At 36.2% G+C, this 13,349-nt stretch overlaps 1 protein-coding gene across 8 annotated transcripts in view; it reads left to right on the top strand.

Annotated features, from left to right (window-relative positions):
• The window catches only part of STAG2 (STAG2 cohesin complex component), a 74,291-nt gene that overhangs the window by 29,564 nt on the left and 31,378 nt on the right, over positions 1-13,349 (top strand). For all 8 annotated transcript variants that reach the window (XM_068152097.1, XM_068152089.1, XM_068152093.1 and 5 more), the window contains exons 2-6: positions 6,621-6,765; positions 7,557-7,635; positions 8,805-8,966; positions 11,710-11,806; positions 13,057-13,133. In XM_068152097.1, the coding sequence (XP_068008198.1) occupies positions 6,722-6,765; positions 7,557-7,635; positions 8,805-8,966; positions 11,710-11,806; positions 13,057-13,133 (459 nt within the window). In that variant the 5' untranslated portion in view covers positions 6,621-6,721. The remainder of the gene's footprint in view (positions 1-6,620; positions 6,766-7,556; positions 7,636-8,804; positions 8,967-11,709; positions 11,807-13,056; positions 13,134-13,349) is intronic.

The following is a 13,349-nucleotide window of genomic DNA, read 5'->3' as shown; positions in this document are numbered from 1 at the left end:
TGGTAAGAATCAATTGGTTATGTCTGTATGTGTGCAATAAGCTATAGAATGAAAGCACAGGAAATGCATGTGAAAAAATGAGTAAGGGGAATGCTTTGAGGAGAAGACAGCAAAGACTGGGTAGGTGCCTGGTGAATGTAAAGGTAGAACATGTGTGTGTCACAGCTGTGGTAATTATCTGCAGGCTGGCTTTCCCTTCAGCAGGTAGTCAGCTGGGTGTGTGAGTGGGAGCTTGGTGTGGGATCTGGGCCTTACTGCTTGCTTTGCCCAACTGCAGCCATGGAACAATGGTCTGGGCTGTGGCCTCTCCAACGGGAAGGGCTGGAATATTAGTAGTAGCTATATGAAAATTCCAGTTGGCCGCTTCTTTCCAATACACCTAGTCTTGCATTACAGCAGAACAGTCACTAGCAAAGCTCGTTGTTGGATTTGTTGTAAAGGGGCTGACTTCAGGTGCCTTGGATATTTCATCTAGTGACTGCAGGTGGGGTTGATTCAGTTGACTTATCCAGGGAAGGGCTAATCCTGAGAGGAGGAAATGGTTTTGTTTTCATAATTTGCTGCTTGTTCATCTGAGTGCTAGAAGTGAGCAGAAACTTTCCTGGGTGTTTGGTGAGTGTTGCAAAAGTGTGTGTTCTAAGATGGCTCTTTCTCACTTAATCTGAAGGCTTGTTGCATGCACTAGAGAGCAAATATTTTAAAAATTGAATAGAGAGAAGGCCAGGGAATAAAAATAGTAATGTGATGGCATAATATCAACAGCCTCCACATCATTGCTTTTTCAGCTTTGAGAGATAAGTAGAAAAATGTGTGGACAGAAGTGGTGTGGAGGGTGTGCAAGAGCTGGAAGTTTAGAAAAATTAAATTGTGAAGAAAGGGACTGAAGAAACAATACATGTAAAAATTAAGGCATTTAGGTTCTTTGGAGTGCTATTAAGTGACTTTGGCACTGAGGACTGTTACTGTGTATACAGACCATGTCTGCTGGAAAGCATGGAAGAGTGTAGATTGATGTCTACTTCAGGTCTTCTTGTAAAGGAATTACAAGACGGATTTATTAAGCAAAAACCACAAAAATAACCACAGATCTGAAGGTATTAATTGCATTCTTGTTCACTTTAGTCTTGATTATGCTATCCTAATATGATCAAAACTGCTGATACAGTTATAACTAAATCATGTTAAAGTACAGTTGTTACAATACAGAAAGCTACTTGAAGTATGTTTTCTGTATTTTACTCCAATTACAGAATTCCTTTAAAGCTGGTTGGCAGTTGAAATATTAGGTTGTGTAATATTAGTAGAAATAACACGTGTAGAATTAACACTCTTCCAGAGCTGTAGGGACTATCCTACAGTTACTTAAAATCTTGTTTAATAATTCACTTATTAAGGATGAATACAAGAGTAATATGAAGAAGCATACTTACTTTGGAGAAAATAAAACACAAACAGCCAAACCTCATTTTATAAAACAAAAGTTTAGACATACCATGGTCTCTTAGAAAAAGAGAGAGGGATGTAACATAGTTGATAACATCATTCCCTTTGAAAATAGCTAAGGGAAGATACTGGATGTACTTCTGATCCTTTATTTAATTTTTTTTCTGACTAGCATTTTAACTGATGCTGATGCTTCAGAACTGATTATTCAGCAAATCTCATTCATGGATAGATAAATAATTCAAGGATGAACTCTAGCCATACACTTTGTCACAATTTTAGAAGTTCTAATTTTCTGAATTGTGGAAGTGAGGTACTTGATTTAACAGGTGATTAACAGAGAAAAAAAAATCAATACAGATCCTAACAGCCATCCTGCATTTTCAAAATATTTGTTGTGGCTGTGTAGCCCATTTTTAAGTTTTACATCTGTACCTTCTCAGAAAAAAATAACAAATTTTACTGATTTTTGCTTTATAAAATGTTCAGAGAATAGATGCCAAGAAACAGCAACAAAAAGGAGCATGCGTAGGGAACACATTCCAAACCAAAGCCCATGTACCTGAAAAATCTTTGTTGTGAGCTTGTTAAGTAACACTCTAGTTACTGCACTTACACAGATGTATGAAACAGAAGTTTCTAGGACAGATCTTATGGGATTCTTTGTCATTTTTATGTGTGCGTGCGTGTATATCTGCACATACGTTTTTAAGAAAGGCTACTCCTGCATTATATGAGTTTGTTTAGCCTCTTTTTATAGGTAGTAGACATTATGAGAGGACAGGTAGCACTCAGCAGCTGCTGAAAATGTGTAATTGTGTGAATTTTGCTGTTGGGATTTTGTCATTTTTTGCTGGGTCCCATCATTAGGCCAGTACATTTCAATTAATCTCAGCTATACTTCAATTAATTCTTCATGTATTAGGGGAAAATAAACCTTTTACAATTCAGACCTGCTTTCCTGTGAAGACATATTCTGAGTTCTTTGTAGTGTTTCACACTTAGCTTTTCCTTTTATCAGACTACTATTTTTTATTTTTTTAAAGATAGAAACTCCTCTTACATTTAGACTGGGCAACGTTGTGTATGATTAGTGTTCATGGACTACTTCTGTTGTTCCAGTGTTTTTTTTAGGTCATTAGCATTTGTGTAGCAGAAGTTTAAATGGCAAGAAGTAATAAAGACCTATATTATGTCTGCTACTAAAATGTATTTTAAAATTATTTTGCTTGCTTTTCAAAAATAAATCTGAGACTAGTTGTAGTATGTTAACTGTATGTATTTCTGTCTTTGCAAGAGTCATTGAATCAAACTCTTATGCATTTATTTCAGAAAAGACAGAGGCATCTTTTAGCGCCTGTGTGCAATCTAAATATAAATCTAAGGAAGTGTACTATAATATTATTGCAGTTTTAGCAATCTGTTATAAAGTTTATTACACAGAAATAACTAGGTCAACCTCTGGATGACCTGTCTTTTGGAGTTTCTTCAGTTAGCTTTAGGCTAGAGCTCCACCTTGTGATCTTTCAGCAGGATACATTTTCTTTTTATAGCTAATAATTTAATTATGATCTCATGAAGTTGAGTGTCTTCAGAAAGTTTTCACAGACTTGAGAGACTTCAACATCTACTTGAGAAAATTTAAGTTGGAATTCTGTGAACATGCTAAAATGAAGAGCTGCTTTTTATGATGCACTTCAGTTTTCACTGAACTTAATAATCTGCTTACTAGACCACTCTTCCCAGATAATGTAGACTTTCAGTGTTTGGAATGACACCTGCAAGATTTTCAGTTTCCTCTTTTCAGACTGCACTGTGATGAAGTCAGTGAATTTTAAAAGTTTCGACAGCATGATTATTTGGACAGTTTCCCTTTCTCATTGACTTCCCAAACTGAGTGCTTTAAATGAGTCATCAAGTATGTGCATGAAGACTATGTGGCTGGCAACAGACTTGAATTTCCGGAGGGTATTTACTGAGATTAAGGATAATGGGGAATGACCAATGCCAGTCTACTCCCAAACCAAATGAGAACATCAAATGAAATTGTAAAGTGATCAAATTCAGAAGATGCTTCTTGGTAGCATGGAGTTTGGCTATGGGAGTTCTTGTGTGGAATACCATCACTGTTGAATATTGGTTCAGTCAGTAACTGAAAGTATTAATGAGGAATATATTGATAAAGGATTATAAAATAGCCTTTTTTGCTAAAAAAAAAAATCCCTGAGTTACGTCTGTATGCCAGGAAGGTATGCAGGGGAAGCACTGCCAATAGGAGCAAAGCAAGTGTGTTCCTTTTTGGGCAACTTCTGTTTCATACTGCCAGAGAGGGTGTGCTGAATGATGTTGATTCTGCTGGTTGAGTCATACTCTGGATGCACGTAACTATTTTAAAATGATGCTTTGCTGGGACAAACACAAGGACTTTTCTGCATCATTGCTGAAGTTTGAGCTTGATGGTAGAGCTTCCTTGCAGTCTTACCTAGTATATTCTTGCAAGGCATTACTTTGTAGCTACTGTTTTCCATAATACCAGTTTATAGTTGCACTCACAATGACCAGGTTGCATCTTCCTTCAATAAAAACGGTTCTTGTAACATAAATCTTAGTAGCTTAACGCTTCAGCATCTAGCAGGAACTTGATATTTCTTTCCCATTTTATGAGGTAATTCTGACCAAACCATGCCATATTTTCTTTCATGTTTTGTTTGTACTAAGTGTTCTTACAAGAAGTATAAACTGCAGTCAACTACTTCTGTAAAGTGATGTGACTTGATGTAGAGAATATATGTTGATATATGTTTGCCCATTGTTTTTCATAGTTTAGTAACTATTTTTTCCTCTTTAAAATATTTCTGTGTTAGTAAGAGATTTTATTGAGAATTTTTGCAGAATTTGAACAATAGATTGGCTCTCCATAAAGGGAGTAAAAAACCATGTTAATTCTGTGAACAAGTGGTATAACTTGCCTTGTTTATCAGTACTCAAATTCTGTGGAATAGGTAATTTGACAATTGTAAATAGGTACTATTAATAAGCCATAATGCAAAGTTTTCATGTAAGCAACCCGATTGTCACTTTAGTACATGACGTAGCTTAATACTGAATAAAGTGAACTAGCAAAAGTCACATAATGGCATGTTGATAGATTGAACTTCAGTGAGGTTTTTGAAGTTCGCTGCTTCACTTTGCACTGCGATTAAATTACTAGAGTGCCCCTTCAGAAGGCTTGTGTGGCTGGAAATTACTTTCTTACTTCTGTTTCTTTTTGCTACTCTCTGCTGCCTCCCTCCTAACCAACCTTGCCCTTTACTGAGGTTCTCAGCAGCTGCGACCAAGGCACTGAAGTGTGTAGTGGTATTTTTCCAAATTCAATTTGCTGACAGGTATTGGAGCAAATCTTAAAAACAAATATTTAAATATAATCCCACGTGTAGATCATTTTGTTATGTCACCAATTGAGCGTGTATTCTTATGGACTGGGTGGTATAACAACGCTTTGACTCCAAAGAAGGGAGTTTTAGTCTGCCCTCCCCTGCTCATGACTACTCCTGATACCTGCTGTTGAACTAGTTTAACTTGATAATTCAAGGAAAAGAAAAATTCATGAGATATGTTTTGCCTATTCTATAGGAGTTTTGAGTTAAGTGATACTGAATGGCAGAACCTACGAAGATAAATGGCTGGGGGAGGGGATGTTGCCCTGCAAATGGTTGGTTGCTGGAATGTGTGAATGGAGCAGGAAAGGATGAACCACATTGGTCATGTGCCTGCATGATTTTAGGGAAAGGAGAAGTGGGGTAACAAAGGTTACTGCCTTTCTGCTGTAGCAATGCTTTTGAAGGTTTTTATCTTCTACTGTGTTATGCTTTACTAGCTGCAGATTATCTTGAGAATCACCAGCCTATCTCAAACCTCTCTTTTTGCCACTATTTCTTTCCACTCTGACTCTCTGCTTTTATATAATTGAAATGTGAAGGAAGAGAACATAGTAAGTTCAGGGTTTATGGTTTCTCACAGCTGTTTAAATTCTGGAAGCTACAGTGGCCCCTAGCATCCAAAATAAGCACTAGCAGGAAAAAAATGTTCGGCCTCTTTATCTCCATGCTCGATTGAAATGCAGTCTCTGAAGCATAGCTACCAGACATTAAGCAACATGTGCTTAGCATGCCAAAATTAAATCTTTCCCTCAAATACCTAATCACTCCAGCAAGCTGTAGTCAGCAGATGTTGTCTCTGAAGGCTTTTATTCCTCCTTGCTATTGTTTCTTCAAAATACTTGAACAACATGTTTTGCTAATTTAACTGTATAAAAGTTAGCTTGGGGCAGACAAAACTTTAGCCTGCATAATTAAATCTTGCATTTGAATTATCCAGTAAGGCTTTTCCCTATGCCTTAAATATATGAAAATGAGATAAATAAGAAAGTTTATAAATAAATGATAGCTTTAAGTTGAAGTATTTTACAGTCTGAGTTTTTCTTGATAAAATGCTGTGCTGTTTCTGATTATTTATTTATTTTTTTTATAATGGGGATAGTATATGATCTTAATTGATAGTCTTGTCAAATGCTTTAAATGTTACAATTATTTTAAGCCTGGTTTATCAATTCTGGAAGACAGTTGTGAAATGGCTGGTTGTCACAACTTGTTATAATAGCTTGTCTGTGCAAAATGTCATGGGAGTTTAGAAACCAGAGGTACAGAGTTTGTATATGTACTGTTCGTAAGTGTACACATACTGTGCTTTAAATTTAGCATCAAATCTGGGTTTGGTTTGGTTAGCTGGAAGTATCCTTGTGCTGTTAAGTCTGGCCTCTGCAGTGCATGTCATTACAGTTCAAACTTAAAGCTATTATGGATTTAGAAATGAAAGCTGAAAGCTGTTACTCGGAAGGTGTTAATGGAAACCATTACAGTTTGAGTTTGCTCATCCTACTCAGAAATAATTTTTTTCCCTTTCCCCCCAAATGTTTCTGTATTTTATGTTATTCTGATGCTTTTAACACTTGTTAAGGTACTTTGTAGTAAGATCATGGGAGGAACCAAAAATAGAAAGTCTTCGAACAGGAGAAAGCTTGGTTAGAAACAGGGAATGGTGTGATGTGACTTTTCTGTTTCCGAAAGTCTTCATGTGTGGGAAAACTTTACATTGTATTTATTTTTATTTTCTTACAGAAGTTGTCCACTACAAAAGAAGAAAGAAAAGTAAGCTTGTACTTCAGACTGTTTTTTAAATATCTTTCTAATACAGTGGTGTTCCAGAAGATGATAAAGAAATGATAGCAGCTCCAGAAATACCAACTGATTTTACTCTCCTTCAGTAAGTGTTTTATTTCTAAATATACTTATTCTTCCTAGTGTTAATGCACATAGTTGTTTTTCTCTTGGAAACAAATTGAGGCAATAGGATTCTAGATTTCTTGCTATTTAGATGTTGGAAAGGTTTTGTTTGAATTCTTTATTAAGTATTGAACATTAAATAAAATAAGTATTTTAGAAGTGCTTGATTATTTTAAACCTGTTTTTAAACTTTATTAATAGGAAGCCATTGTGGCATGCTCTTTTGATCATGTGATGTACTTCTCAGGATTTTTTTCCTGAAAATGAAATGTTTGATTAAGAAAGCCTTTGATTAGGAATACCAAAATAAGATTCCTTTTATTAAGGCCTCTTTATGTATTGAGAGAAAGTAGTTGAGGTATTTTCCCTGAATAACTGGAGCAGGTCACCATTTATTTAAAAGCCTCAAAAGAACTACAGGTTGTCTTGTTGATGGAGAAATCTCTCTTAAAATTTTTTACCTTTCAACATAAGTGCATACCTCTTTACTTAGTTTCTAATAGCAGGAAGAGAAGTTCTGAGGCACTTCTGTTGCAGGGGAAGGTGGTGGATTCTTTGTGCTGTTCCCCCCCGTTTTTTTGTTAGTGTTTGTGGCAGATATCTGTAATGTTCTTTGCTTTTGAGATGATGTAATGTTTGTCACGTGCCACAAGCAAGGTGCTGCTGATATTTTCTATGCATGTTCACATCTTTTAACCTTTAACATGGCTTTCTTCACAAGTAAATTGTTTTGAGGAACAGTGTAAATGGTTTGTCTCTTTATTTTTGCAGGGAGTCTGAAACACACTTTTCTTCTGATACAGACTTTGAGGATATTGAAGGAAAAAACCAAAAACAAGGCAAAGGAAAAGTATGTTCAGTTTATAAGGATACTGAAATGCTTCTGCTATTATGACTTCAAGAGCTCGGCACTTGCTTTGAAGCAGAATGAGCTAGCACTGTTTTCTGAGAATGCAGCTGTTCTGTGAAAACAGTCCCTATTTGTATTGATACTTCCTTACTACTATGAAGACATAAGGGATGTGGGGAAGAAAAAGATTAGCTTTGATTTGATTAGACTTTCTGCACTTGTTCTATCCTACACTTGATATTTGGTGCTAATACAAACCATTTTGGACGGTGTCATTAATTTTGACTCTCTTTTAATTCAAAAAGTGAGCAGAAGCCAATAATGCAATCAAAGTTTTTGCTTAATTAACTCTCAGACCTCTAACCCAGGGGGTTACACTGCGTGAATGAGGAGGTCTAAACCCACTTACAGCCCTTCTCTCCCTTCACTGGGCAGGTGCCCACCCTCCTGGATGGCTCCTGCCCATTTACTGGCTTGGCATCAGCCATATGTGGCTACTTCCCAGGCAGGGCACCAGCTGGCCTGCACTGTGGCTGCCTGTCAGGCATCTGATATAGCAGTACAGAGTACCCAGTTTTTAAGAGGTGCTGATAAATAGTTTTATGCAAGTCATTTAATTTATGGTTGGTTTTTTTTTTTCCTTTCATGTTTCTGTATGTCATACTGGATTTGAGGAATCAAGTACAGACAGCTGTCTGCTCTTCCTCGCCCCCACTTGCCAAAGTGTGCTCAAATGGAAAAAACAATAGGTTAGGGAATTGCAGAGGAGACTGCGTGATGTCTAAAGGCAGTTGCCTTAGCTGTTTTAAATAAAATTTGTATAATCTATTTTCCAGTTGAAACAGGAAAAAGATCTTTGCATCATATACTGTCACTAATAACAGTTTAGTTGCTGAAAGATTTTACAGGAAGGAAGAAGGAAATGGAACCTGTAGAATTCTTGTTGGTTTTTGTATCACCCAGGATCAGCTGTTGTTGTCAACTCTGGATTCAAAATCTGGTTTCTGAAAACAAAAGGCCTTATTTGTAGTTGTCATGCTATGGATAGTGATTATTTTATATATTGAGTTTGGGTGTTGGTTTGGGTTGGGTTGTTTTTGTGGTTCTTTTTCTTTTTCAATTAAACTGCTATGTGATACCCAGTTACAACTCCTTGTGTGTGATTACAGACCTGTAAAAAAGGAAAAAAAGGGCCAGCAGAGAAGGGGAAAAGTGGAAACGGAGGAGGGAAACCTGGTGGTCCTAATCGGATGAATGGACATCACCAACAGAATGGTGTGGAAAACATGATGTTGTTTGAGGTAGTTAAAATGGGCAAGAGTGCTATGCAGGTAAGACTTGAGATATCTCATCTCTATGGCTTGGATGGCTATACAATTTAAATATAACAATATTTTCCTGTACATACAATTTAATAAAAATAAGCCTAAAGTAATGAATCTTTTCATAATTTTTTAGTCACAAGTTAAGATACTTTTTTTTTATTTAAAAAGTAGTTTTGCATTGTTAAGGTTCGAATCTGAACAAACGGATTTTCATTCCTAAATGTCAGGTATGAATAATCACATCTATAATGAAGAAAGTCAAGCTATGATTCAAAGTGAATTTTCAGTATCCTGAATGAAGAAAGGTTGTTTTAAATCGCATGATTTTGAAGTCCTTGTTGTGTGACTTCAGATACAAATGTGGTTTATGCCTATAGCTGTCATAGAAGTTAACAAGAAATCTTCAGTTTGCAAATGTTCTTAGAGCTTAGATATAATTCTCTTTTGTCTCCCAATGTATAATAATCACTAGCTACAACTTAGGGGAAATTTAGACTAGTCCTTAAGTTGACATGGCTGATGTGTATTGCAACACTAATTAGGTGGAATTTGGGTCAGGAATTTTTAATCTGTCTCTACCTTAGGCCCTGTCTCCAGTGCATTTACTAATAGGAATGAAATCAGTTTATTAAGAAATGTGGCACTTTTATTTATTAACTTTCCTATTCCCCTTGCAAAAGAAAAAAAAATCAGAACAGTCAAGTGTTGTTTGCTTGACTGTGTATCTTTCAGTGGAGAGGGGGTTAAAGTCTAAACCTGTCAGCCATGAAGCCTTCCTGCTGACTCACTCATGTGACTTCTCGGCAGCCTTGAAGAAAGACTATCTTTGGGATTGAAATCTAGAGTTTACAGCTTCTGTGGTAGGCATGCAGGAACCTATATGCAGTTCTCTCTAGATTTGTAGGCTTCTGCACTAGCAGCCTGAATGGTGTGGCAGAAATTTAGTTCAGACTTGAAAAAAAGAACAGACTACTTTGATGTATTTGCACAGAGAAATCTGGTACTTCTGTAATTTGTGTTTTTCTGCTAGATTTCAAAGTGAGTAGCAAAGCTATACTTCTCTTAACATGCTCTGTGTGCTACATTTTCAGCCAGTTGTCAGTGATGGTATCTAAATGCCATGTTAACTTTTAGAAACTATATAGTCAAGAAACCTTTTGCTCTTCAAGAGAAAAGCAGATGTTTGCCAGGCCTGCATACCCCAAGTTGGAAAAATTGATACTTGGTTAATACAGGGAATCTTATTCAATATATTTTGTCAGATTCAGGGAGAAAAGAATTATCAGATTACTTAGAAAATAAAATCCACTTCAGCACTATGTTTAAAAAGTTCTCAGTGGCCCTCAGCACTTGCTTACCTGAAAAAACTTCAATAATTTTTATTTTATATTAAATTCTGTTTCATATTTTCTTCTGAGTTTAGTGTCTGTTCTCTGGCAAAAACAGATGTTTCATCCACTGAGAAGAAATGTTGGAGAAACTACTGTTTTGCTAGAGGTTATTTAAAATAAATTGTGGAGAAAAGGATGCCCTGCTGAAATACTTCTCTTTTTCCTGGCATTATCTTCTTGCACAGTGACCTTTTAGATGTTTCCTAGATTATTTCCTCCTTCCCCACAGATCAATCAAATGAGTACTAGTTTGGGAGTTCTGCTCATACTGGGAAGACTGACAGTTTCACTTGGAGTTTTTCATTCTTTTTGTCTTGCTGATGAAGGTTGTGTATTATAACATAGAGAGTTTTAAATTTTAAGAGGAGGCATTTATCTATATCTCTGTTGAGCAAGTTTTCTGTGTGGCAGCACCTTTGGTTTGTCCTTGCCTGTGAAAGTAAGCACTTGAACATACAGACAAGAAGCAATGGAGATGCTATTCCGTCATCTAATTTATTTAGAATGACTCTAAATTTTAGAGCAGGCTGTTACCATAATAAGAGTCTCTTGTGCCTGTGTTAATGAATTTCATGATGTATGTTTTTATGATGTTTGCAGTAGACAGTTTGTACTACACATATGGATGTTTGCAACATAATTGCATGTAAATTCTGTGTCCTTGCAAATGTTATCACAGGCTTTCTATTAATTTGCTTCCTTTTGAGATTTTTAGTAAAATACTCTTGTGGAAAGTGTCCCTGCCCATGGCAGGGGGGTGGAACTAAATCATCCTTGAGGTCACTTCCAACCCTGACAGTTCTATGATTCTGTGATTCTCTTGTTCCTATTTGTTTCAGAGAATACAGAGTAATAAATGTCCATGCAGTGTAGGGCAGTGTTGTTCATTCTGTTATGGTTTGTGTGGGTAGCACAGTTGATCAAAAAGACAACATTTTGAAAGAGTATTGGAAGTTACAGCTGTTTGAACTGAACACCTAAATAGTGCATTTAGAGAGGTGACACTTCTTTGGAAGAGGGGAAAAAAGAGAATGCCTGTTGCCTGCTTCTCTAAAACATACCAACTATTTCTGCATTCTTCCTCAATGAAAAAGAAGTTACTGTAGGACTGTGTGGTATTCCTGTGCTTTATTTAGGTGTCAGCTTTATACTTGTGTATATTTATGGAATAAACTTGAACTGTTTTCTTAAAAACTGCATTTATGGCAGTAAAGGATCATTCAAACATTTTGTCCTGTATTAATCACACTCACAGAGTTAAAGTATTTTATGGAAGAAACAAGAATCACTTACTGGAAAGCACTTAAATAACATTGACCGTGTTCAATAAAAGCACTTTTATATTTGTTTCTTTTCAGTCTGTGGTGGATGACTGGATAGAGTCATACAAACATGACAGAGATATAGCACTTCTTGATCTCATTAACTTCTTTATTCAGTGTTCAGGCTGCAAAGGTAATATACTGAAATGTTTACTCATCTGTTTAAGTAATGTCACAATATAATTCTTCTGCTTTGCTTTTACACTACATACACTGTAGAACAGCTTCATCCCTGTAGCTGGTTTACATTGTTAGGTTCTGTAGTTGAGCTGGTATTTCTGAAGGTGAACAGGTCTAGAAATACTATGCTATATTTAAAAAATACCCTTTTGTATTTACACCAGAGACTGCAGTACTGGTATTTAACACTTGATCTTCCTCTGCTTCTGCTATTATTTCAGAAAACTCTTTTAAACATTGATAGTTTGTTCAGTCTTGGAATTCTAGTTTGTATTTATCTGCTTCTTACCATTGAGTGTTTTAAGTTGTTTCATAGTGTTTATAGAGATGCTTGATTTAAAAGTTCAGTATGGACAGCTTCTTAGTAGCCTGTCTACAGTAAGATAGTATTTCCAGATTTTATTTACCTTGTTTCCATGACCTCCATTCTTTTTACCCTCGCCTCCTTATGAAGAGAAGGTAACTTACCCTGCAGTGTCACTGTTCTTGGCAGAGTAGGATGGGATGTAAATTGTTGTCTTGAAGTGTTTCTCTGTCCCCATAAGCATATAATGTGCATAAATCTCCAGAAAACTAACAGCATTTCTCAGAGGGAGGGTATCTAGCCTTTTAAGAGCGGTGACCTTTTGATTATTGTTACCAGATAAATCTACAGGATCTTCTAATGCTTTCTGAGCTGATCCTTGTCATGAATTTTTGCCAGCATAGTTGCAGTAAACTTTAGGAGATACGTTTGGTTTAAATATCACTGTTTACGCTCAAACAATTTCAGGCTAAGACAGAAAATGTGTGAAATCACAGTGTGTTTATTACAGTGCAGAAGATAATAAATAGCAGTAGAACTCTTCAAAATTGTTCTACATCATTACGAATAGAGAGTCCTAAAAGGTCACTCTCAGCTTAGGAAAGAGGTCTGGCACAAGCATCATTTGACTAGTTGATGAGTAAATTCTAGATGCATGTGTGCATGTGCACAAACTCACTTTAAAAAAAGAAAAGAAGAACAGTGGGAAGTGTCTATGTGTGCAGAAGCTATTGGTACTAAGCACTTGTTACATGCTCAAATGAAAAAACCTGTAGCTTCTGAAAAATTCATGTATCACCTGTAGGTTAACTTCAGATGGATAATTTCTGCGTTGTAGCAGGAGGTATCTAATCTGTTTTCATATTAAGTGTTCTAATATTCTAACATTTCAATTGTAGGGGTTGTTACAGCAGAGATGTTCCGACATATGCAGAATTCTGAAATAATCCGAAAAATGACTGAAGAGTTTGATGAGGTAATTTAATGAAGTGCTGATAATGTATTGATACTCATCTTTTTTTGGTTGTACCCGTCCTAATCTTACTGGATCATGTTGCTACAGGTCTCTTTCAAGGGTAAGGTCAGCTGCAAAAATGACAGGACTTCTATGAATGAAAATCTTGTACTCTTGAACTTGTAAGACTAGGAAGCAAAGCTCTGTATAACTTACCAATGGTTTAAGAAATCAGTA

Source organism: Melanerpes formicivorus, unplaced genomic scaffold (assembly GCF_026170545.1).
Source record: "Melanerpes formicivorus ecotype bairdi unplaced genomic scaffold, bMelFor1.0.p_v2 SCAF_22, whole genome shotgun sequence".
NCBI lineage: Eukaryota > Metazoa > Chordata > Aves > Piciformes > Picidae > Melanerpes > Melanerpes formicivorus.
The sequence above is the reverse complement of the archived record's forward strand: the minus strand, read 5'-3'. Positions and strand labels throughout refer to the sequence as shown.